Genomic DNA, 26,543 nt, shown 5'->3' with positions numbered 1-26,543 from the left:
CAATATTTCACACCTGTACAACCCAGGGACTGTTGGCGAAGGCCATGATGTCTCTCTCTTCCCAGAAGAAAGCCGAGTCGGAGCGCTTGATCATCTCAAACTTACTCAGCAGCTTCATGGCGTAGACTTTCCGGGACGGTTTGTGTCGGACCTGAACAATCACAATAAAAACAATCTGAAACTAGTCTACAATGGTTACTGTGTGGCTTTTGTGGACACCAGTATGAGACAATCTCGGTCATAAAGGATGGCAGCCCCATTCTTAGAGACATGGCCGTCTCTCTGGACCGCAACGTCCTCTATGTCATGTCTGACAGACAGGCTACCCAGGTTCCTATTGAATACTGTGAGCAGTAAGGGACCTGTGGAGGGTGTCTGAGATTCAGAGATCCCCACTGTGGCTGGTGTGTCCTGTATAATATGCTCTCAAGGGAATCGATGTGAGAGAGTAGATAAGCTGTATCGTTTTGCTCCAAAAGTTACTCGTCTCTAAAATTTGTAATGAATTTTTGTCTTTTGATTCCTCATCAGTTACTAAAGTCAAGGCTGACCTTGGGTTCACTTGCACAGTTTAGAGTTCAGTTCTGAGTCCATTTCTCTAAAACTCAACTCTCACAAATATTTTCCAATTCCACAAACAAGTGACAAACCTCCTTGGCTCAATTTTCAACTCAACCCATATGTCTTGTTTGCTACTCACTCACTAATGGCAGAATTATTTGATATCATTTCAAAGATGCTTTCAAAGACCATTATTCCCTCCCCACATGTTGCCATAATTGGACTTCCGGTTTAACTCGAATCAATTAGACATTTTAGTGTTAATTTTCTTATTGGCAAGATGCCATCTCCTCCTTCGCTGGAAGTCAATTAAAGCTCCCTCCAGCACTCAGTGACTCAGTTCCACTAAGACTTTTCTGAAGTTGGAGAACATTCGATATTCACTGAAAGATAGCTGATCAGTTTTATAACATGTGACGTCCCTTCCTCCTGACATTCTTCCACTTTCTTCGTTCCCTGCTCCTTCATCGAGAAACACTCCACTCCCTCTTACTATTTTTTTTTTCACTAATATGAATAGCTAAGGCACTTTTTATTCATTTACTACACATAAGTATCCTAATTTATTTGTTATTCATATTTTAATTGGGTACATTGTTTTTTCCACTCGATTACATTTTTGAGGGCCAAAGTAGAAAAATAAGTGTTATAGGAGATGGTTTGTGTGCCTAACCTTTCAGCCATTATGATGCACAGAACTTCTGCTGTACCAATATACATTCATCTTTATCAGTGACACGGACATGATGTGATATTCACTGCATAGATGACACTGACTCCTATCATAATGTGCCTTTAGTCCTAATAAAAATGCTGAATTTGAAATGTGATGTGGTGAGTCAAGGGCAAATAAAAGTTTAAATCAATCCATAAAAAAGTCACTGCATTTGTTAAGCATTATTATATTCTTATCTCATCTCTTAAAATCAGGAAAACCGTGCTCTATTTTCAGTTTTCCAAGTTTATCTGAACTGTGTGAAATCCTTAGATTATCCAGAGATGAAATGGAAAGTGATGATGGATTAAAGATTCTCTTAAACTACACTGTCTTCATTTAAATTTGCCTTTTATTTGGAAATCCTCAGAATGTTAAACAAGATTGTAGAGACATAATTCATAATTTCAGTAGGTTGACATTTCTAAATAAATATTAGTGTCATGTAATAATCGAACTAATATAAAGCTATTCATGTCTTCAGCAGATCAATACTCACCAACTGGACTTCACCAAACGCCCCTCGCCCGATGATTTTAACTTTTTCGAAGTCTTCAGACTTCATCTGAAGATCTCGAAGCTCCCTGGTAATGTTCTCATCTGGAATAAATATTCACAGAAGATAAAGATCAAGTCACTTTATAAAGTTTTGTTGAAGGCTTTTAATTAAGACATTATAAAGCTACTCACATCTGTTTAAGAAGGTCTCAATGTTTTTGTTCTTTCGTAGTGCCGGGTAGTCTAAATCCAAGACAAGAGCGTTTATCGAATCCTGAAAAACGTGGGAAACAATCAGACTGGCCGGAAAGCAGCTATTAGCAACAAGCAAACAAATATACAGGACAGGGTGCAAAATGTGTTTTTAAACAGTAAGTTTTCTCTCCATTTTCCTCCTCCTGTCAGTTTTTATTAAAACCCTGGTGACTCACCAGCGCTGACGGAAACATTAGCATCTGAGCCGTTACATAACAGACCAGAACACATGAAGTAACATCATGCTGCAAAGTGCGAATCATGACCAATCACTTCTGTGCTCTAAATGTGTGGGAACCTTCACAACACCTGCAGGAAACCGCATCCTGATTTACAGCTGAGGTGTTGGGTGAAAGAGCCCACCCAATAACAGCCACCACTCACTCAGACTCAGCACTACCAGCCACCCGCTGCCACTTCTGAGTTTATTTTCTGTTTTCTCGCCGAAACATCTCGGCATCAGTGATAGGCTGAATGAAAGTAAGCAGCTTTTCTCTGAGCACACAAACAGAGAAACACCAAACCCAAGGCTGAGACAGAGGAGGTGACTAATTCCTCCATCTGCCTGCAGCAGTCTGTCTTTGATCCATGAGCACATTGTCTAACATAACCTTTTGAAACAGTCGATTCCAAGTGAGATGAGTCCCTTCAACACAGCGAGGACAGATTCCCCATTTACCATATGCCCCAGATACCTACTCCAAACTAATTAGAAAACATCGAAAAAGCTCTTTAGCAAGAAAGTGCTCTAGTCATTATCAACTCAATCTTCTAGAACTCTCTGCTTTTTATCCAATTCTAACATAAGAAATAAGAAACTTTCCTATCTGATATGGATGAGAGGGATCGGATACATGAATGAAAAGATGGATGGAGAAGTGCAAATAAAATAAATAAAAAATAAGCACCTCATTCCCATCGTTTATGGTGTTCTCCAGACAGCATCGAGCTTTGAGATCATTGAGAAATGTTAATGAAAACGACCAATAAGTGTTGCACTACAGACAAAACGGATATTTGAAGTATTTACAGCAGTGCACCAGTAACAATATTGTTTCTGAACATAACCATACCCTTTTTAATCCCCCATACACAGTAGCTTGGTGAGTTTTTATTTAAAAAGTAGCTTTAGAAAAATTCTGATTTTTCTCAGTGCTTTAATTTGCTCGTCAGTCACTTTAATTAGCTTTTTATTTTTAAATGAAAAATAAAGGGAGAAAGAGCCAAAAAATATTCCTGATGTAGTCTAAATTCTGATTCTGATTGTATGGCAGTAGTTGAAGTGCAGGTACTTTAGCAGTATTTTAAGAAAATAAATGCAGAGACGACCTTTCACAAAATCACAGAAGGAGAAATAGTTTATTCTAAGCTACAAGGGAAAAAAATGGTTTTATTTTTTTCATTTTTGGAAAGTAGAATAACTGAATTGTAAAAGTAACTTCAAATTTTCAGGCATGCGCTTTAAATAGACTGGTTAGATCAGGGGTCTCAAACTCCAGTCCTCGAGGGCAGCAGTCCTGCAACTTTTAGATGTGCCTCTGCTGCACCACACCTGAACAGAATAATTAGGTCATTAAGGCTCTAGAAAACTGATCTACACAAGGAGGAGGTCATTAAGTCATTTCATTCCAGCGTTTTGTACCTGTGGCACATCTAAAAACTGCAGGACTGCAGCCCTCGAGGCCTGGAGTTTGAGACCCCTGGGTTAGATGGTGGTCATTATTGACTGGACAATCAGCAATCAGTAAATCACCACAGGAACTCCTATTTAGAGCAGCTGTAGTTCCAATTTTCAGTGTAAAAGCAGAAAAGCAGCATCAGCTTCAAAATGTTCAGCCTTCAGGTAAAAATCACCAGGACTGACTGAAGTTTAGTTTCTGAAAACTTCTGTAACTTAGTGCAACTTCTTCATACACAAGTCAAGTTTTTATAACTGAAGCTGAAGCTCGGGTAATAAGGGACGCTATTAAAGAAGAATGATGTTGGTCTCTAATCGGTGCATTGTGTAACAGTAAGGAAGCCATCTATCAACCTCTGGCAGCTGTGCATTCCTGAATGGCTGCTGTTTCAAGCGTTGAATCAAACTGGACCAAATTTGACCCTGCGCAGTGAATACTTTGGCTTTGTGGCACAACCCTCTTTAAATCTAACTCACTTCCTTTGATATGCTTTCCTCATCTTTCTCACTCCTTATCTCACTCTTCTTACTCCCTCCATCGTTCTGTTCTCGGCTGAAGTTGGTTAGTGGTAAGCCGAGCCGAGTGCTCAGTTTCCTCATCACAGCATCACTTCCCCATTAAAGGTCTTACCTCACACAAAACTACTATTTAAGGACAAAAAACATACACACACCACACGGGGTGAAGGGGAGTTACCGAGTGTCAGCGTGCACACACACACACACATGCATGCGCGAGGATCTCCCAACGAGCGTGGGCAATACAGGAAATGATCCACCCCACCCCGGGGCCCACAGATAATTTCACTGTGTCATGAAGCTGATCTCTGCCAGAAAGTCATTTCCTCTGAAGCTGCAGAATTTATCTACAGCTAAAAAAGGAAAAAAACTGTATTATGAATGTATAATTTGGAATGGTTTACCAAGGTAAGTAGCCACAGACAAAGTGGCTCGAAAAAGTGCCCTCTGAAAATGCCAACATCTGAGATGTAAAATGACAACCAGGTTTTTCTTAGCGAGAAAATGTCAAAATGTTTGTTAAAAATGCAGAAAATCGTCTGGTTTTCCAAAGGGAGGCATGCACGTAAATTTACTTATTCGTGACGGTTAGCTCACGAGGTAAGCGCTTTAAACAGAGTAAACTTCCTCTTGATCAGCTGAGGGGTAATGCTGATGGTTTATCGTTTTAAGCTCAGGAATAATCTGATGTTCCTTTGAAGCTTTTTTAGGATTGCTGCACTTAAGTTTACTAATAGTTTTTGCTGTTTAAAAAAAGTAATAATGACAAAGAATAAATCAGCCAGCTGATAGTCAATATTTTTTGATTTTAGGAACTTCCACCTGAGAACAATGGAGGCTGACAGTCATCCTGAGTGCTGGAATGTGCAAATTTTTTGCTCAACCTGACAAACAACTTGAGATCTCGGTAGTAAATGTCCTCTTTGGTGCATTGTGCATAAATAAGGTTTAGACCCCAGACAGCTGTGGTTTAGAGCAAACAAAATAATAGGGTTTTAAAGTGCATTGTTTCTGCATTCATGAGCAACCTTATTCTCAAATCAACAAAGTTGATGTATTTTTTCGTATAAGAATTAACTTCAGCAGCTCTAAATGCAGGTCAAAATTAATTTGATGCATGAAAAAAAATCTAATGTGATCATTTTTAATGTAATTGTACCTTATTTTCTGGATGAAATAACATCACCAACCTCTACATGCTGTTGGAGCGATAGATATTATCAGCTTCCTTTCTTCACTAAAATTATAGCACTCAAACCATTCCAGAACCATAAAAAAACAATATGTTAAATCCAGATGATGTCTGAAAGAGCAGAAGGGAAAAACTGAAACATTGTAAATGTTTTCTGTCAAACATTAGGATTAACAAAGCTGAGAGTGGGTATTAATCTGCTGCTGGGGGATATGAAAATGACTGCAAACAGCTTCTCTGATTTGCATTACTAGAAACGACACCTACAAGACTCCAGGGAACATTTCGCCGCCTCTGAGTCAAAGTACCTATTTATAAATATTAAATAACTGGCTAATGTCTGTAGAAGAGCGGAGCTGATTCAACCATTTAAACTTTAATAAACATTCCTGACAGGATCTGGATTTATTCAACTGACGTTATTGATCAAATGAAAGCCTGAATAAAATAAAAAAATATGATTGGTTAAATTGACCAACTTCAGGTTCGTACATTATAAGAAAATTAAAGGAAATCAGAGTATAAATATAATACAAGTCGTTAAGCACGAGCATTGGGAATCAACATAACTATAAGGTTCCAGTTTTCTGGAAGTTTGTTCCAGATTAGAGAAGAATCAAAAGTGAATGTTGCCTCTCCAGGTTTGGTTCTAATCCTGAGGATGCACAGTAGCCTTTTTGGTGATGTCCCACTGGGCAGAGGCACAGAATCAGCTCAAGACCATAAATCTCCCTTCAAGCCCAAGAACACCTTCGGATCCCCCAGAAATGCATGAGGGTTTTCCTGCTGGATTTGTTTTCAGAGATCGCTATGTTTGTTTTTGTTTATTGTGGAACAGTACCAGCAAACCCATCTGAGTCTGCATGCTCCAAGCTCAGCATCTGAAAGAAAAACTGCAAGCTGAAAGGTAACCAGTTGTAAACATCAAATTAGAAGCCTTAAATCCTAATTAGCATTAATTACATACGATCTAAAACCTTTTTAGTCTATACTCATCAATTAAATGCCAAGTAAAAGACCCTTTCTGTGCATGAGGAAGTGATCTACTTATCCAGAACACAAGGTTTTAGACAAATTACTGTTGATACAAGTAATTAAAAGCTACACAGCAAGCTCCTTCAGCACAGTGTCACAAATCTCATGGAAGGCATGTTAACAACCCGGCCTTAGTATCTCCCTGAGCTAATACAGGAGTATATATATCTTATCAGAGAGAGTGGGTCTATATCTTTTAGGTGGGTGTTTATCTATTGTTATATTGTCATCCAGCTACTTTGTTATGGCCTGTTGCTTAGCAGCTGCAAAACAAGAAAAAGTTGGAGTTACAATGAAGGGGCAGGCAGGAATTTGCTAGAGCTCCTATTCTGCACCTTATATTCTTAATATTAACAAAATCTTGTGTTGACATCGCCCTGCTTCCACTCTTCATCACTCTCTAAGAATGATGTGGATCTCTTAGTCAGGAATGCAATGTTGCTAAAACTAAAAGATGCACTAAGGAAAAACACCCCGACCATGCATGCTATGCGTCCCAGCCTCCCCGCACCCGTCTCATCGGCAGGCATGTGGAACGGCAAAACAGCAGCTCTGGGCTTTAAAAGGATTGAGGAAAAAAGTTAAATGTTTTGATTAAATTCCAGCCATTTTAAAAATAGTCACGCAGATAAACGGCAGAGACGGGCAGAGCCAGGGGACTGTGCCAGGCAGGACCAATAAACTCTCTGACAGAGACCCGAAAGCAGGAATCCTGGGCTCGCAAATAGCACAGTAATATCTCCATGGGGAATAACAACAGCATGTCTTATTCATGCGTCTGACAGATTTCTGTCCCATGCTCCTGTGCCCTTCACATTTTTGGCACCCACGCTTTTATTATGAAGCATACCGAGGAAGGTGCCAGAAAAACAGCAAGAAGGGGGACAACGCACAAGTTCCTGCAGTAGGCCCAAACTGCTCACACTAACCAGCCTTACTCTGTGCTTACAGTACCTTACGCAACCCGAAATGTGTGGGTGATATCAAGTCCAGAGGACGACATACCAACAGCAGTAACCCACATGATTTAAGCTCAGACTCATTTTGCTAAATTGAAATACATAAAATTTAAGGGAGGACTAAATGTTCCTAGTACTGATCCTTCTTCTTCATAGCTTCTGTAATGCCGTCTAAAATACGAGATATAGTGACCCATTCCTCTGCTTGTAGTCGATGCCAGTTTGCTTCTGTTTATCCAACCGTGGTTGGATAAACAGAAGCAGAGCTTAATTCCATGATTCTCAATGGAGTTAAGATCTAATACTGGATATTGCTCTGAATTGGTAATTTTCTGACCTTTGGGCCACTGTGGTATCACCTTTGCCTCCGGAGACTGTACTCAGTTGAACTGAAAAATACATTGATCATTACTAAACTGCTCCTGGATTGTTGGAAGCAGCCGTTCTTGATCCTACTCTATCTCTGTGGCTGTTTTGTTGGACAGAGTTGGGAGGAAGCCCACTCCTTTGGATGAGAAGCAACCCCACACATGGATCGTATCGGGCTGCGTAACTATTGGCATCACATAGGACTCATTTTATGTCTCATCTGTTCCTCTCTTGACAAATGATTTACAAAATATCCCAAACAATCAGAGAGAGGATTCATCATAAAAAATAATTATTCAAATCTTGTGCTGTCCATCCTTGTACTGCCAGCAGAACTTCAATAAGTGACTGGTGTTTGTCTTGGACCGGAGTGACTCGTTTGCAGGGATGGTTGGTGTCCAACGGTTTTCACTTTAATATGTAATCAAATTAAAAGCACTGTCTGCCAATAATGAACAATATCTGCGTGGGTGGCAATGTTATTCTGAAGTTCAGTACTCAGAACGAGATGCCCTGGAGATCAATCTTGGCCTTCATCACTGCAAATGAACGTCCCTCGGTGCAGTTCTTGAGAATCCAGAAAACTTTTCTCTCAGCTGCAGTTTTCTTCACATTTAGCGTAAATGTGAAGAAAACATTTACACTAAATGTTGACAACTGCTTGTTTTGGAGGTATTCATTTCTAACAAAATAAGACAAAAATAACTTCTAAGCATGCCTTTGACAGCAGATATCAGTTTGCTAAAAATGTTAACAGGACTTTAATTGGCTGATTATGTGGTTGTACTAAAATTAAGCTATGACTTAACTTATTTCAAAAATTTTAATATCTTAAGCTAAAATATAAAAAAGTTTTTGCAAAGACTTAATTCTTATTCTATTATTCCACACAACACAATAAATTGTGCTATTCAGAAAAACTGAAGCAACAAACCAACTTTTTTCACTCCAAAAGCTTTTGCAGAGATGCATGTTTTTGATTATATAACAATCAACATATTCTGCAGAATATTTTTAACCTCAGGAAATTATATGATTACATCAGATTAATCTACTGATCTTCTAAGATCAGTAGATAGAAAATCTAAGATCTTCTAAGTATAATTCCAGGCCTTTTGTGACAGTTCTTAGGCCAGAAAATGGTTTTAAAATAGAAACCACTCAGACTAATGGAACGATACAACTGGGCTTGATTTCAGTTTTAATCATTAGGGATGAACATGGCTAAATTTTTATATAAATATTTGTATTTCCACAGACTATTTGAATTATGACTGCCAGATTTAACAGTGCAGCAGTGAACTCGACAGAGCACACACAAGTGTTCTTGTTTGGGTTCGTTAAAGGAAACTGAACTGACTGACAATCCAAAGCTGTTTGCTAATGCATTGTATTGTTCGAATGCTGCTGCTGACTGCACACAATGCTGCCTGTTGTCGCTAAGATCAACAGAATAATGCATCTGCTTGTGAAAATGAATGCAAAAGTCCCTGAATCAGTACATGAGTGTGTGTAGGAGGTTGTGTTTCTCCATCGGTTTGTGGTGGAGAGATAAAACAGAGGCCAGATGGATAAAGTGGTGTGAATGCGTGGGAGCCTTCTGTTCTCCTCTGCCCTCTTCTCTACCATTTTAAACTAAAAATAAGACTCGGGTATCAAACTCTTCAAGATGGTATAAACCAGAAGGTGAGACATGCAGTGATTGGGAACAATGCAGTCAGGAATTGTTATGGCTGGGGATGTTTTCAAATTAATTGCTACAACAAGCAAAAAGTTTTCATTAAATATTGTTTTAATAAAAATTATGTTATTTGAACAACTGTAATTTAAAACAAAGTCTTTCTTCAAACATGGACTAAAACAAATTAAAAAATTGGCTTGATCAGGCCTAACTGGCTGATTGAAAAAATAATAATAATAATCAGCCAGACGCTTTTCCAATCAGTAAACACTCTTCAGAAATTAAGGTGTTACTGCAAGGTAGAAGAGTAAAAGAGAGCTTGTCTCAGTGGTGTGTAAATATGAATTAAGCCATAAAAAAGAAATTATGGCTGCAGTTTATTCAGGATGTAAGAGAGAAAAGGAGAGGATGAGTTTTCACAGATAACAGGAAGGATAAACACAATTAAAAATACTTTGCAGTTTTCAACTTTGGCCTGTCATGAAACTGGCTGGATTTGAAAATCTAGCCAGTTTTCAAATCTGGCTGGATTTGCAAATCACAAATCCAAATCCAACTTCTGGGAAAAAAAAATGTTTAAGAAACTAAAGTGGAAGCTTTAGTTATTAAAGAAGTTATTAAGAAGTTACACATTATATATTTATTGCAAGTCATATCATTTTTGCAACATTCACCAAACTTTTCTCATATCACATGCTTTCCAATAATGTGACAATCTTATCTATATGATTCATGTGCTCAGGCTTCAGAGCCTAGGTATGATCAGTTCGAGAAAATCAAAAACAAGAAAAACAAAAATAAACTCATACATTTGAGATACATTTAACTGGTGGAGATATCCAGGGAAGATGTTCTCCTTCCCTGGATATCCCGAGATATCCTTGGAAAGTGCTTAGTCAGGTTATAAAGATTGTAACTTGGGGGCAGATGACTTGCTTTTGATGAACCAGAGCCAGCTATGCAATAATAGATCTGGAAGCAGCATGCCAGGTCGAAGGCTTCACGTGTGCAAAGATTCTGCTTCTCAGTAAGACACCAGACAGGGAAAATAATTAGCTAAGAAATTTAGAGGCTTTTTGTGGGGACCAACTGCTCCTTGTGGGGACAGAAGCCTGGTTCCCACAAGGGGAAACACCGTTTTTGGGTCAGGGGTTAGATTTAGGACTAAGGTGTGAATTGAGTTTTGGTTAGAGTTAGGCATGTAATGGTTAAATTTAGGATAAGCGTAAGGTTTAGGCTGTGGAAATGAATGGAAAGTTCCCACAAAGATAGCCATGTAAACATGTGCGCTTGCGTGTGTGTGTGTGTGGGTAAACGTGTCCGTTCAGCCGCCAAGGTCTCTATGTGATACACATATAATCAATCTGAAGTGTAATTCTTCCTCCCTGCTTTTTTCATACTTCACCAAAAGCGGGAAATATTAAAATAAAATTCCACATTTTCCAAGACAGAATAGAGACCACAACAATTCTCAAAAATGATTATAATGGTTGCACTTCCTATTTTGATACAAGTCTTTAAAAAGAATCCCAAGGTGCCAAGAGCAGCTTAGCAATACGTGACTTCACGATGCTCTATATCTTTCACTGCAGTGGAGCAAAACCTAAAAAAAGACCATGCAAAATGCTTAGAATCTCACCAAAGGAGGTGTGTAGCAGAGAGACTGGTTTGTTTTCAAGAAAAGGAAAAAAAAAAAACCTTACTGTGGCCACCGTCCCCCAGTGCCTTATAAGGCAGTGTTTCTTTCCAGCAAGCACTCTGAAGCTTAGACTTGAGAGCAAGTCAACTACACTCCAGAGATGAAGCAGATTTTAAGCTCGACTCTGAGAACAGGACGAGCTGGGCCTACAACGTCTTCTGCATAGACAGAGCAATACTTATGGGTTCAAAGCATGGAGGGGGAGCAACGCGATAAGGGATAATAAAGGGATTGAAGATGTGATTGAAGATGTTGAGCAAGAGCAGCAGCAAAGGGTAGGAACAAGAAAATGACCACAGGGATAGAAACAAACTAAAAGAGTGGCAGAACATCACACTACCTCCAAGGCATTAATATGGTCCATATAAACTTACGCTTTGCTTATTAGATTATCTAGACACACTAGGTCTGCAGCCAAGTCGAAACACACTGAACTGGAGCTATAGTAGAAGTACCTGAAGAGGGTCTACTGAGAATTTAGAGAGGCAGGTAGAAAGAGACATGGTTAAAAAGTGAAAGAGGGAAAGTGCGGCCGTTCATAAGGACTTTGAGCCGCATGTTCAGCTGCCAACTATTTACTCACTGAGGTCATTTCCTTTAGGACGTCAGGGAAGTAACATAGCTTGCAATCAAGTGTCCGATTTGATTTTTTTTTTCTTACTTCAAATCGTCTCTTCTTTTGCTTGTCCTGAAACATGGCTCTCCAGACTAGCAATACAATCAGCAGTCGAATAATGATTAGAGTTTACATGAGGGGAAGGTAGCTGAGACTTCAGGATCAGGAATGCAAAGAGAAGCAACTTTCTAAACAGATGAGAAAATCTGTTCTCGATGAGTTGTACATAAGGAAAGTGACAGTTTCTGCAGATTCCTATCGGCCCGATTTCTCAGGAGAGCCAGCAGCTTGGCAGCATCTGAACACATCCTCCTACACACCGACTTATAAGCAAAAACCTGAAGCAAATTACTGACTTTGTTTTGCTGAGCAGTAACTGAGAAGACCAACGAAAAGTCAACAGTTCAGCTTCTTCCAGTGAAGTTCTTTTTTTAGCTGTTGCTAAGCTACAATAGCAGGGGCTGAGGTTATGAACAATTATCAAGGCACTTCAAGTATGTATGTTTTTATTCGACCTGCATGAGCGCCTGCCTGAGCTCTCTGTGTGTCTGAAGCTCACCCTGGACAATAAAATGTCTTGATCTCAGCGACAGAGTGGCGGCTAAAAATGGAAAACTGCAGCCTGTTTCTCCTACGCATGCTTCCTTCTCCATCTCCTCTCTCTACACCTCCGTGTCCAGGATGTAAACACAACCGGAGCTGAGTAATTTCTTTGGTGGACGTTTGTTGGGGAGACCAGTACTGGGTCATAGTGAGGGAATCAAGATGGGGCTTTCAAGGGAGCAAGATTATACTTATTATAGTGATTTAGAGAGGTTTCTTTTTTAATAATGACCCAACAAATGTTGATTTTCACAAACTATTTTTAGACAGCTGCAAGAAAGCAATAAGGCCATCTGAAATTCCTTTTGACCCCAAATTCCAAATTTTCCCATTTATTTTTCTTAACAGCAAAAAGTATCTTTTTCATAAGGTGGATGTATTGAGTCTCAAAAAACTTAACACAAATCTATCGGGACTAACTTAATTTTACAGTAAAGAAAATACTGTAAAAAATACTCTAGATCTCTAAATTGTTCTAGTCTGTTTAAATAAAACAAGGAAATGTGTTTATATGCATGTTAATAGTAAAGTCAGTTCTTTTTATAATTTAAATACTTGTGAAAATGTATACAACAGTACCGTAAAAAACATCTTTCCTTCCTAATTTTCTCTGTGTTTATTACTGTTTATCCAGTACATAAGACCTATTTATTCAAACGGGCATTTAATACTACTATTGGGATGCTCTGATGCATTTTATGTGCTGTTTTTGTCTTCCCTGTTCTTTAACATTTTATCATTTCCTTTTGAAAAATATGTAAAGAAGACAAACCGAAACAATCCTTGAAGGAAAAAGAACAGTCGATTGCCACATATCTTTAGTTTGCTCTCTTCTAATCAATTCTGATAATAGTTTTTTGACAATGTTCATCTTGAGTCCTTACCTTATGGGTCAACCGTTTAATTACACTAATCTTAATCACAATATTTTTCCAGTCCTGCATTGAAGGATCTGCTTTGCACCATTTTCTTGTAATTGCTTTCTTGCAAGCTGCCAATTTAATTTTCAGTAAACAATACATACATAAATAAATACTCAAAACTTGCTATTAAGTAGCCCAGAACTCTAATAATTACCTACCAAGTGTGTGTTTGTACATGTTTGTCTTGTGTCTCTGTGTTGACCTGTAATGAACTGGCGACCTGTAAAAGCTGTACCCTGCCTCTCACCTAAAGACCCCTGGAGACAGGTTAGTTCTACGTGTTGCACAACATAAAAAGCAGAAATGACAAAAAAAAAACATGTAACCTCTGCAAAATAATCATATCAAAACTGCTGCTGAATGTATCATTGTTGCTAAAATCCAAAAACCATGGAGAAAAAACACTAAAGCACAACAAAACACTTCAAGTACATGTTTCCCCTCATCTTTAAGGTTCTTAAATCCCATGGAAAATTGTTCATAACCAACTGGAACAAGAAATTGTTTTGGGAAGATCTTCCTTTCCCATTTAAGCCTAAAGTTATTATATACACACACATAGACACACACTCGAGTAATGGAAATGATTTTTTTCCACAACTGTATGCAAGTGAGAACTCACCACATCCAGCTGCACTTCTTCAGACACAATTATGAATAACCCTTTTCCAACCCAAGTAGCATCGCTGTACAGGCTCAGAATACTTCCGATACTTCCAATATTTTGTTTCTTAAACATACAGGCTTCAGAATGTCTCAGAAATTGAGTTTTCACAGTACTCATGCTAAATGAAAAGTAATAATGGCTAAAACTTGTTACGAGAAGAAAAACAAAACATTAAATCACATAAATATACAACTATTTTTACATACCGCTATTCTTTCTCAAATAATAATTTACTTAAAAAAACATAACATTTCCAGGCACATCAAAGGGTCCGCTATTTTATTATAAGTAGTCGTGACTAAAAAAAAAAGAGAGTACACAATCTTTCAATTCTAGAGTTTAACATACACCAACATGAAAAGCATCTCAGATTAACCTTCCCCTTGTGCAAACTTTGGGCATCATTTGTTTGGATGCAGCTCCCTGCTCACTCTATTGCTAGCCTTCTAGTGTGTCTCTTTCGTCGCAGTGAACAGATCATCTGGTCTTTACCAGGTGCTGAAATGATTTAAATCCAACTTCAAATGCACAAAAACAACAGATTCCACACGGTCCATTTATTAAACAAAGATTAAGCTAAAATAAAAAAAAAAGCTGTGCAAACATCAAAGCCCAGCCTTTCTGCTTTTAGAGGATTTAAGAGGGAACATAGCAGCCAGGTGCTGCTAAACAAACCACTTGATTAAATGATGTGTGACCACCTCTAGAGAAGAAAACGTTTTGAACATTGTTGCTCCGGAACAAACAGGTGAGTGATAACACAACTTCAAGGTGTAAAAAACATCAGTGGCGACCTTAGAGCAGGTTAAAGTCCTGAAACTTTTAACTGCGTCTCTGTTTCAACACACCCGAGTCAAATGAGCAGGGCCTGTATAATCTTAAGACTAAAAGCAGTTCCTAGTGACCTCATTTCATGAAAAATTATAGAATTTCTGTTATTATAAGGTCTTCCTTAGAATTTTACCTCTGTAAAATAAAAGCTTTCTAAGGAACTGCTAAAGTGACAAAATGTTGGGAAATTTGAGGACTAAGATGACAGGGAAGATGGCAGAAAGGAGACTTGTTCTCCATCAAATGGACAGATCTGTGTCAACAGCACACATTGCTTTTTGTTGCTGTGTGGCAATTCATTCGGTTTTGCATAGTCATCATCATGACACACTCTTCTTAATCCAGCCCAGATTCAATGATTGGACAATTAAGAGTGTTGGACCAGGGACATACCTACATGTTGCAGGACACCGGCCCTTAAGGTTTGAGACCTCTGCCTCAGAGAAACAACTGTTGCTACTTAATAATCCGGGAACCATTACAAACTATTGGAACGGCATCATTCTCCAGAGAGAAATGCTGGCCACAAGAGAAACACATTTGTCAGTTGCCAGTCGTCCCAGCAAGGTCAGAGTGTGAAATGCTCAGAGAAGTGAGAATACACTTCACTTTACAGATCTCAGTTCACGTTTTAAAGGTTAAAGTTCATGACAGGATAGTTAGAAAAAGACAGAACAGGTATGCCATGTTTAGAGGAGCTCAAGGTTTCCATCTCTAGCTGACAGTGGATACAACTGGACAGGCTGTCAAGGACTAAAAGGACAACCATTCATTTATGCATAAACACACACCTTTATTATGTCCACACACACAAAAGAATACAACTCTAGAACCCAAAGACTGTTTATTTTGGTCTCACAATAATAATTTGGTGTATTCCTTTATCAAAATAAATAATGTCAGTGACAAATATGTTGTTGATGGAATATTTTGACAACTGTTTGGAAAGTAAGCTCCAAAAGAGAACTGGTTTTACCAGTGAGACAGTGTGCAGCCGGTTATTAACCTCATGTGCAGACATAACAGGGGTACAGGCGGGAGTTTTGGCCGGAAATATTAGTCCCAGAGAGCACTCCAGCAGGGACATTCTCCTGCAGTTAATCCTAATCTGCAGACACGCTTCAAAGAGCCCCAAACTGCACTGTCTGCTCTGCGTCTTAACTATTAATCAGGCCTGTCTGAAGTGCATCCACAGCCCCCTTCTAACCGTGCCTTTATTAAAGGTGAACATTACATCAAGGTGTCCGATTTCTCAGAGGTGTTCACTGCCAAAAGTGTGCATATGCGTCTTAGGTTACAGACACCATCATTAATAAACCATCCAAGCAGACTTACCAGCAAACTTTCCAGGTTTATGGCTGATCTGGGGTCTCTGATTATGTCCTCCAGCCTCTTCAGCCGGTTTGCCATCCTCTTCTCGGCGCCCAGCGACATGGCTGATTTAAAACAAAGTTTCTCTGGGATTAATAAGAAAGTTTCCCCCCTGATCTGTGTGGAGTTTACATGGGAGCCCCTCTTTTGTTCCTGGCTAACGGCCGGAGGCCTGGAGGAGCAGCCTTTGGGCTCTCAGCCCACCCAAATAGCTCCAAACAACTGGAATACTGGCCAAAAAATGTAAAGCAAAAATGGGTTAAAATATTCCCAAAACGAGTTCTCCAAAACCAGCGACTCAGCTAGTTTCGATTGTTTCAATACGACAACGGTGTTGAGTTTTCACCTCCCGTTAAGTGAAAGATGCATTTTCCCCTCAACTCGGTTTGAAAGTTTGAATTTGGAGATAGCAACAGGCAGCAGGGCGTTTTCTCGGCGCCTCCCCCTCGCTTCTTTCCTCCCTCTGCGGGTCTCGACCGCTTGGAAATCCCGACTTTAGGAGAAAATTCCGCCATTCAACGCCGTCCGAGTTGCAGTCTGTCCGCGCCGCTGTCACAAGTCGCCCGAAAAGCGGCTGTTATGTCCGTTCTCTTGCAAACACTTCCCCGTCTGAAATTCTTCAAGCATTTTCTCGTTTGTCCTCCTCCTCTTCCCACCTCCTCCTCCTCCTCTCCTCGACTCAAACACGGCCACAGGGATGGACACGGAGGGGAGGAAAGTTTGGAGTCTTATCCGTAGAGAGAAGCCCTCCTTCTAGCACACTTTGCATCTACTGAAGTCGAAGTGTCTCTCCTCCCCCCTGACATCAACGCAAAATGACTCAATTTCCCATAAGCCCCTCTGCCCCGTCCGCCAATATGAATGGAGTGTTTTGAGCCTCTCTTAGCGGAATGCAGAACGAACAGAAACAGTTTCCTCATTGTACAGTTTAACGATAGGGCCAAACTAATTTCACCGTGACCAGACATTTAAATGTGGCATTAGAACAGAGTCATTTTTGTACTGTTTTATATTAGTTTAGAATAACTTGTCATTTTTAGCTTGGTTAAGGTTAAAACAATGCCAGAATACTGAAAGAGATTATTTTTTTAGAAAAGTTCTTAAACTTTCTTATGAACGGATTAAATACTGTGGTTACGTTATTACTGATTAATTGAATGGTGATGATAATATACAGAAAGATGCATGAGCTGCTAGAGTAGGTGCTGGTGGAAAAGGCCCGAGGAAACGAACAGCTACTAACTAAACCTTCAGCTCCTCTAAAAATGTTTGAAATCTAACACAGCCATAGATTTTAACATTTGTTTATTTAGAATGGGAATACGTTTAAATTTGATTTAAGCTGTCCATGTTGCACCCCACATTTTGCCCATTGACCGCTGGAGATAGGAACATGCACACCTTGCGACCCCACAAGGGATAAAGCATGTTGTAGAATGGATGGATGTTGTAATATAAATAAATTAAAAGATTTTAAAATGTTTAACATTCAAATTTAAAATGCAAACAAACTGAGCAGCTTACTTTGTGAAAGTGCAAAGACTTCATAGTTTGTTTGTTTTTTTGTCTTACCATAGCTACAATCGGATGCTATAAATTTAATCTTTGTTTTTGACCTTCAGTTGTTTTCACAAATACACCTCAGCAAATAACAACCAATTATCAGTGATGATCTTAATAGGACGAGGGATCTCTAAATCATATTCTGCTTACGGCCAGCCCTGGGCCACATGATAATGACACTCCAACATCTTCACAGCCTCTTTTAGCACCGTCTGGGGTTAATATGCACATTTTGCAGCAAAACACATTTGTCTCTTGGACACAGAACCTGTTTTCATCCTGTACAGTACTACTAATAATGGACTAAAAATATCTTCCTGAAATATTGTCTGACAGTGTGACATTTTCATCATGATCTATTACAAGAGAGCAGTATGTCTGTCCAAGGTTAAATCAGCCTCTTTAGTTTTAGATCAGTTAGAACAACCAAATCAATCTTTAAAAACTTAGCATTTAACAGTATATAGATCAACAATGAGTGGATATAGACTTCTGACTGAACCAGAAATAATTTTGCAGTGTAGTGTGGTGTGGTGTATGGCAGCTAACCTGTCACTGAATAAACTTTGAATAAGGTCTGACTTTAAAAAAAAGAAGATTATAAATATGTTGGAGCCTATTTATAACCAATATTAATAATAATATGAATATTATGAATGCATTTGTTTTAATTTGCAGTTTGTCATTCTTTCAACTTCTTCCTGAGAATACGCTCTAATAGTCTATCACCACAAGAGGCTGCTACAGACCACACCATTCACTTTTTCAATCGCAGAGTGTCAAAGGACATCAAATAAAACATTAACTTTTGAGTTTTGTACCAATTTGTGGATTTTAACCATTAGTTTATTTCGACCTTTGACTCGCACTCAGCACAAATTAGTCTCAGGTTTTTTTAATATAATTATTAAATAATGTTCTTTATTCATGTATGTGTTCATTTAAATGTTAGCTGAAATGATCCACTCGTGAAGTATTGAGTGCATCTTCTGACATTCATGGTTATAAATATTCCAATTGTACAAAAAAATCTATCAGTGACTTAAAACTTCACTGTCTTTTAAATTAAGTTTTAGCTTTGGCAGGAATATTGAACTTGAAAGGAAGTTTTTATTTTCTATGGTTAGCTTGATCTGTAAACAAATCTATGCCTTAAATCTAATAATGGATGATACAAACAGAGCCTCATTATATTGTCAAAAAATCCAACTGCCCCCAGAAAGTTTAGCCAGATGAAGATCACTTGTTTTACTGTTGGGGTGATGCAGTAAAACCAAACGCCATAATTTGAGTTCCATTCTGTTGTGTCTAATAGGACGGTGACAGTACAGCATTTACAATTGCCACATTAAAAAGAGTAATATGAGAAAAAAGGAGAGAAAAAAAGAAACAATAATTTAGCAGAGCGTTGTAAGGACTGAGCCAGCAATTTGACCCAAACCCCATTGCTACCTCTCGGTGGTGCCATTGTTTAAGAATTTCTACAAAAGTCAAACAAAAAGAAATGGATGAAGTTGCTCACTTTCCCTTGCCTCTTATATTCACCCAGTCCCGATTCTTTCCATCTCTTCTTTTACTGTACATAGATATGTACAGTATGTTATAAAATATTGAATTTATGACTAGTATGTGCACTAATGGACAGAAAATGACTGAAATAGCATTGTGTGTGCCTCTTATTTATTTCTCTTCATGAGTAATTCACTTTAATTAAACAATAACTGTTACAACACAAAATTAGTTGTTTTTTTTTTTCTCCAAAGCAAGTTTGGCCACATGTTATGTACAAAGTCATAATAAAAAGTCCTCCTTTTGTCAGCAATGCCTCCAGTTTAAAAATTGAAGGTCAGGTTCATGTCAAACTGTCTCTTTCTTATTATTTACAAATTCAAAACATGTTGACAATAAATAATACCGTAAAATGCACACAAAAAGATTGACAGTCCACCACGAGTTCATAACGTTGCACATATTGCATGTTGGGGAGGAGAGGGACTGAGGAACATTGAGATTTTCTTCTTAGCAAAAATGTGACAGTTCATACAAGTTACAGAAAAAAGCTGATCATCTATACATTGACACTAGCAAGATAACAAAGTTGTTTCCTTTTGTACAAAGAAGGGAGAGTTGTCTTTACAAGCAAAGATCATTGTCTAGCTGTGGAGATTATACAAGCAAGATTTAAGGCAACTTCTCTGTTGTTTTTGAAACACAAGGGCTTTGTATCCCATTTATTTAATTTTTTTTGTCTGTCGACCACTTGTTTTCTTTTATTTTCCCAGCTTGGAGTTAGTTGCATTGCATAATCCAGGCTTCTGAAGTAGGCCTGTATTTTATAATCAAAAAGGAATGCTGGAGGTTCATCATGACTCTTGCAGCTATTGAGAAAGATGGATTAATTTGTCTAAAATTAGACTCCCATATCTTCAATGCTTGCCTCAAATAAAGAGGATATACCCCTTATGCCGCCAGCAGAGCATAGGGAGTAGAAGCAGTCAGAAGTTGGCATTTTGTCACAGTCTGGGAGTATAAAAGGTGTCAACAAGAGAAAAGCAAACATAGTGACACGTGTTTAGGACATCATCAAAACAAGACATTTAGGTTTGTCAGAGAAAGAAAAATCCCAACAAGTTAGACTTGACATTTAAATTATTTGTGGCACCAGAATCAAAAACAGGAAACAAACCCATCACTCGTCTCCAAAAGAGCTATTGTTTGAGGTAATTAAGCAAAAGGGAGTTTTACAACAAAAAAAAAGAGCAGTGGATTTTATATTTAAAAAAATTACTTTGCAGTGACAATTGCATTAAGAAAATTGGCCTCTTTCAGAAATGTTTGACACTTTGTGTTTTTACAGAGTTCACTTAAATTCATATGTCACTTGTTTGGAAGTAAAAACTCCAAATTAATGTTATATTCTGTTTGCTGACTATGTGCATTTGAGCAGCTGATTAAGAACAATTTCTTCCTCTGACTTTCATTTTTAGAGTTCTATGCAAAGCAGGAAAATAGGAAACTTAAACACTGTATTTGTTCCCTCTCTGTTTGCAGAAAATAGAGCAGAAGCTTTGCAAGGACTGACACTGACCTGAGGCAGACAGTAGGTTAAACCTAAATGCCCACCTCACAGCTCACAGATACAATTACATGCAGTGTAATCTCAGCCGGAGTTTCTGTTTGCAACCTCCTCACAAACTTGTACATGGTTATATTTATGAAGCCTGTCAGACATGAGTTTGCATACGCTGTATGTGTGAGCTAAGAGTAAACGTTAGGCCTCTTTTAGGTACAACTCAACAGTGAATAAAATGTATGCTACCACAAGACAAAAAAATATGTGGGATTGCCAAGTTAGTGCATTGGATACTCTTTTTTTTAATCTTTGTTGACTATAAGTACCATTTTAAAAGTAATGTGGTGTTTAAAACCATTCTTAATTTATGGTGTGCCTAGTTTTTCTTCGCATAAGTAGTTTTAATAGCCAACTATTAGTTACTAGGTCTAATATCAGAAAGATGACTTTACAAACAAAAACTAGGTTCCATGTTTTGTCTCTGAACTCCAGAGTGCAGTGCATCTCACCACTGAAATGTAGACTGACTTCTGGCTTCATTTGACTGAATGCAAGTCGATCCGGATGGGGGGCAGTTCAAACACACAAAGGACTAAATTGCTTTACAATTAAAAATTTAAGCTAAAAAATGTTGGCTAAACAACTTTAGGTAATTTAGTATGGACTGTAGAGGAAACATTTTACAACAGCCCTAAAACTGTGTTCAGTTATACAGAAACAAATCAGTTATTAATCAGAAACTGTTTGTATGCTAGTTAGTAAAGTAAATGTTCACATGTTTATTCTTAATATCTGATGTATTTCTTTAGTTTTATATGTTTAGCAATTGTTGTGTTATTGATATGTATTTTATTGTACGTCCTGCTGCTTTGAAGAGCAGGTCTCCCTCAAAACAGATTTTGATTTGAATAAGACATTTTACCCAGACCAATAAAGAATAAATTAACCTTGGTGATTAGTGCTCAGTTAGTTATTTTTAAAATATATTTTATAGCTAAAATATTTTTAATAGTTGAGTCTGAATTAAATTATGTAGCAAAATTATGGCTTCATTGCTAATATTTATAGCAAAATTATTATTAATAAAAAGGAACCAGTTAGCATCAGTGGCTAATTTTCTCCCTAGCATTTTGCTAGTGACACATTAGCACTTAGATTTAACACATGGTCATATCTGGTTTAATAACTATTTTTCATAATAATTAAAGTCATTTGTTAACAGTTGACTTACTGACACTCAAATGTGAAGTTGATATTTTTAACCGAACTACTGATTTGGTAGGGATAAGTTAATTGTCAATTTTACATGATATGTGGACAAAAAAAAGAAACATTGCTAAATAGGTTATTAACATTGAAAGATTGAATTTTAGTCAACTGGTTAATGTTGAGTCAGATGGACTTTATATAATGAGGACACATGTTTTCATTTTTCTAATAGTTAATGATTTATGAACAAACTATTTTTGTTTCTATCTGAAATAAGTTAGAATATTATGAAAGTTAGCATCAGTGGCTAATTAGCCCTACCCATCCGGTTTCTAATTGCTACTGATGAATCATTAGCAACTAGCCAGAGATTAGTTGAATAAATAATGATTTATCAATAGTCAGTTTAATATCATCAAAATATAATCTTGGTTTATTCCTACACAGTCACTGATTTGGTAAACATAAATTAATGATCATTTTCAAATGGGAAACGGAGAAAAAAGATAAACTTGCAACTAAGGAATTGGCCTTTAGCTAGTGATGTTTTTCTGAGTGAAATTATGCCAAGTACTTAATGACTAGGAAGTGATTGTTAAAAGGACAGTTTGTCATTACTTAATAGGAACAAATTATTAAACAGCTAAGCATTTATTAAACCTATTCATTTTAAAGTAGATGGGAACAAAAGGGGACAATTACTAATGTCCCATTTCTATTAGTAGTTACTTCAAGGCTTGTTTCATGTTCATTTCAAACTGACAATTGAGACATTATTAGCTAATGATTAGCAATTAAATAAAATGTGAAGAGGATTAAATTGCAATAGCAACTAGCAGTTTTTTTTTTCAAATTTGTTCCAAAATAGTTTCTTTGTAACTTTGTTAACTTTACGAAGATTACAGACATGGCAAATGGGTGAAATTTGTTCTTTTTTTCTAATAGTTTTCCCTCACAGTTAAAGATTGAGATTTATAAAAGGGCTATCCCTCGTCTGACATCAATAAAAGTGAACACGAGTATCACTGTTAATAAAGACATTAAACACAAATTTCCAAGGCTGAGGTTGGCAGATTTTCTACATAGCATTTCCAGATTAATTTAGGAGCACAGAAAGGCTTAACATGTTCTCAAAATGAAGAGCCTGAGCAAGCATTAGCCCATCCCATTGGTTTTATGACATTCACAAAAGTCAATTTTGATAACTGTTTCTTTTTTGTGCAATAATGCATGTAGAGAAAAAATCTGAACAGCAGATGGCTAGTGACATTAACACTGTCCCCATTAATCAATTTGATGTTTTTATCCCACAAAACAGAAAGTGTAGATATTCAAGAGTATTTATGACTCCTCTCATTAGAAATTAGCTGCATGAACTGTTCTGATGTTTGTTTATAGTTTCCATGTATCTGTATTTCAAAACATGTGAGTTTAAAAAGGATAAAACAAAATACAAGAGCAAACATTTAGTACCATGGTTATAGTGTCATCTCATTTCAAAGCTTTTCACAGGTTCCACACTTACGTCTGAATATCACAGGATGCTCCATAGTAAAAAAAATATATATATAACTAGAGCTTGTGTTGAAGGGGGGAAGTGCAGATTGAATCTTTAAATAATGAGAAATCCACCGGGGTTGTGGACGTCTGATAATCTTCCTGTTGCAAGAATTTACTGTCTCCAGGTTAAAGGTCAAGAAGTCCTGCTGGCCAAAACGTCCCTTATATATAAAATTCGGCCCTCAAAGAGTGTCATAAAGAGAAGAGAAGCCCTGTCTCCTCTGCTATGATACACGTCATTTAGTTTTCTTGGATTCTCGTCAGTCTCGAAAGGCGATTAGTAGTGCTGGTAGATGGTGAGATGACAACAACCTACATGTGCGTGTGTGAACGTGAGGAGTGGGATAGCTTGGAGTGATGGGATTTAGAGGTTGGGGGTAGATAGATGAGTCGCTGATGGCACTGCGGTCATAAGAGCATCCATCTGTGAAAGAGAGAGGGAGGACAGTGAGACAGAGTCCAGGTTGTATTGATCAATTTATGATCAGCTTTTAAAGAGAAAATCTTGTGGATTAATTTGTGCATCTTCATTAAGTTTTGAGTTTTCATGTCCATCTGTGGTCAAACGTTTTCCATCCATCCATCCATCCATCCATCCATCCATCCATCCATCCCTTTATCCAGGGTTGGGGTCATGGGGGTAGCAGTTTAAAAAGGGAGGCCCAGACTTCCCTCTCCCCAGCCACTTGTTCCAGCTCCTCCGGGGGAATCCCGAAGCGTTCCCAGGCCAGCCGAGAGACACAGTCCCTCCAGCATGTCCTGGGTCTTCCCCGGGGCCTCCTCCAGGTGGTACATGCCCGGAACACCTCACCAGGGAAGTGTCCAGGAGGCATCCTGCCTAGATGCCTGAGCCACCTCAACTGGCTCCTCTCGATGTGAAGGAGCAGCGGCTCTACTCTAAGTCCCTCCCGGATGACTGAGCTTCTCACCCTATCTCTAAGGGAGAGCCCAGACACCCTACGGAGAAAACCCATTTCGGCCGCTTGTATCTGCGATCTCGTTCTTTCGGTCATGACCCAAAGCTCATGACCATAGATGAGGGTGGGAATGTAGATAGACCGGTAAATCGAGAGCTTCGCTTTTTGACTCAGCTCTCTCTTCACCACGACAGACCGGTACAGCGCCCGCTTGACGGCAGACACTTCGCCAATCCGCCTGTCGATCTCCCGCTCCCTTCTTCCCTCAATTGTGAACAAGATCCCGAGATACTTGAACTCCTCCAGTTGGGGCAGGACACCCCGTAGCCCCCACACCCTCACCCCCGAGCCGGAGAAGGCACTCTACCCTTTTCCGGCTCAAGACCATGGCCTCGGATTTGGAGGCACTGATCCTCATCCCGGCCGCTTCACACTCGGCTGCAAACCGCTCCAGGGAGAGCTGCAGATCACGACCCGATGAAACCAACAGGACCACATCATCCGCAAAAAGCAGAGACGAGATCCTAAGGCCACCAAAAAGGATCCCCTCAACACCTTGGCTGCGCCTAGAAATGTCCATGAAAGTAATGAACAGAATCGGTGACAAAGGGCAGCCCTGGCGGAGTCCCACTCTCACCGGAAACGAGCCTGACTTACTGCCGGCAATGCGGACCAGACTCTGACACCGGTCATACAGGGATTTGTTCCTGATCACTGTTTTCTATTTGTCATCCTTTTTGTAATACCACACACTCCAAGCGTTCCAATTCAACCTCAGAACACCATTCAGCCCATGCGTCTTCCAGCATTACATCACCAGTAACATTGTCCACAGCCTCCAAATGATCAGATTCCAACTCAAACTCACTCCTACTTAAATCTACAATAGACTTTACTGAATGTTTTGTTCCATCAACAAATCCAAGCAAACCAGTTCTGTAAAACTCACCAAAGGCTTAAGTTCACTATCAAAGTGATAAGGCAGAAATAACTGCATTATGCTTTGGTAAAACTTTTCTGGCTCTTTTGTTTCAGAGAAACGCGCATATTGATTCCGAGATCAATATGCGCTGGTTTTGTCCAAATTATTTTTGGACAAAACCAATAAACCCAATAAACCCAAAGTCATTATTCAACTTTATTGCATTGCTACATTCCTCATTTTTTGCCAAAACGCTTTAATCTGAAGCAAACTTAACCAGGAACATATTATTGAACATATTATCATTCGGCCTATTTTTATAGTGTTCAACTATGCCAGTTATCCATAATTGTCTTTTGAAGTAAGATCCTGTGATGTAGCTTTTGTCTCAAAACAGAAATGGGAAAACTTATTTTCACAATATTATCACCAGTTGGAATAAAAATAACTCTCTGAGAACACTCCTTTAAATGCATGTTGGTGAGTCTATACACTGCTTCCTGAGCACAAACATCACGGTTATGCAAATAGACACTACCAAATCTCTTTAAAGCTTCTTTAGCACAAACATTTCCTTCTTTGGCTGCTTCTCTTTTTGTCCATTTCCTAGAAGAAGACCAATTTCACTTAAAATTTTTGACATGTAAGATACAATATAAACACAACATGCATATGCATCAACACAATACTGGATATCAATATTTGCATTCCATGCTTTTAACAGCGGTCTACTATATGGAGTAATCCAGATTTCTTTAATTTGCCTTTTCAACACCATTCCTACTAAATTGTTTATATTCTGTTTCAAACACATCTTGATTCATGCACAAGCCTTCAAACATTTCTTCCACAGTACTATATGGACAGTTCTTACCCTAACCCTCCTTATTTTTATTTTATAAAGACAATGTAGTATTTATTACAATACAGAGACATAAGAGTCGTCTTCTCTTATGAACAACCTAACCAAACCAAAACAAGAACAGATTCAATAAAACACTGATAAAATTAATAAGTTACAAACTTTAAAAGGACTGTTTCCTTAAAATAAGCATCACTGCTGTACCTTTTTTTTTTTGTTTATTTGAAATCTCTGAAATATATTGAATCATATGAATACCTGACTA

The 26,543-nt window shown here is 38.3% G+C and overlaps 2 protein-coding genes across 7 annotated transcripts in view; both read right to left on the bottom strand.

Moving 5' to 3' along the window:
* The window catches only part of rock2a (rho-associated, coiled-coil containing protein kinase 2a), a 34,636-nt gene extending 17,687 nt beyond the window's left edge, over positions 1 to 16,949 (bottom strand). For both annotated transcript variants that reach the window (XR_003593301.1, XM_028000009.1), the window contains exons 1-4: positions 16,137 to 16,949; positions 1,967 to 2,048; positions 1,776 to 1,876; positions 14 to 151 (exon numbers count right to left, since the gene is read on the bottom strand). Coding sequence is in view for 1 of the 2 variants with exons in the window: in XM_028000009.1 (XP_027855810.1) it covers positions 14 to 151; positions 1,776 to 1,876; positions 1,967 to 2,048; positions 16,137 to 16,235 (420 nt within the window). In the remaining variant the exon portion in view is untranslated. The remainder of the gene's footprint in view (positions 1 to 13; positions 152 to 1,775; positions 1,877 to 1,966; positions 2,049 to 16,136) is intronic.
* A 2,449-nt stretch (positions 16,950 to 19,398) lies between these two features.
* Positions 19,399 to 26,543, bottom strand: part of sobpa (sine oculis binding protein homolog (Drosophila) a) — a 45,340-nt gene continuing 38,195 nt past the window's right edge. For all 5 annotated transcript variants that reach the window (XM_028001024.1, XM_028001026.1, XM_028001025.1 and 2 more), the window contains one exon: positions 19,399 to 24,001. The gene's annotated coding sequence lies outside the window, so the exon portion shown is untranslated. The remainder of the gene's footprint in view (positions 24,002 to 26,543) is intronic.

This window comes from Xiphophorus couchianus, chromosome 19 (assembly GCF_001444195.1).
Source record: "Xiphophorus couchianus chromosome 19, X_couchianus-1.0, whole genome shotgun sequence".
NCBI lineage: Eukaryota > Metazoa > Chordata > Actinopteri > Cyprinodontiformes > Poeciliidae > Xiphophorus > Xiphophorus couchianus.
The sequence above is the reverse complement of the archived record's forward strand: the minus strand, read 5'-3'. Positions and strand labels throughout refer to the sequence as shown.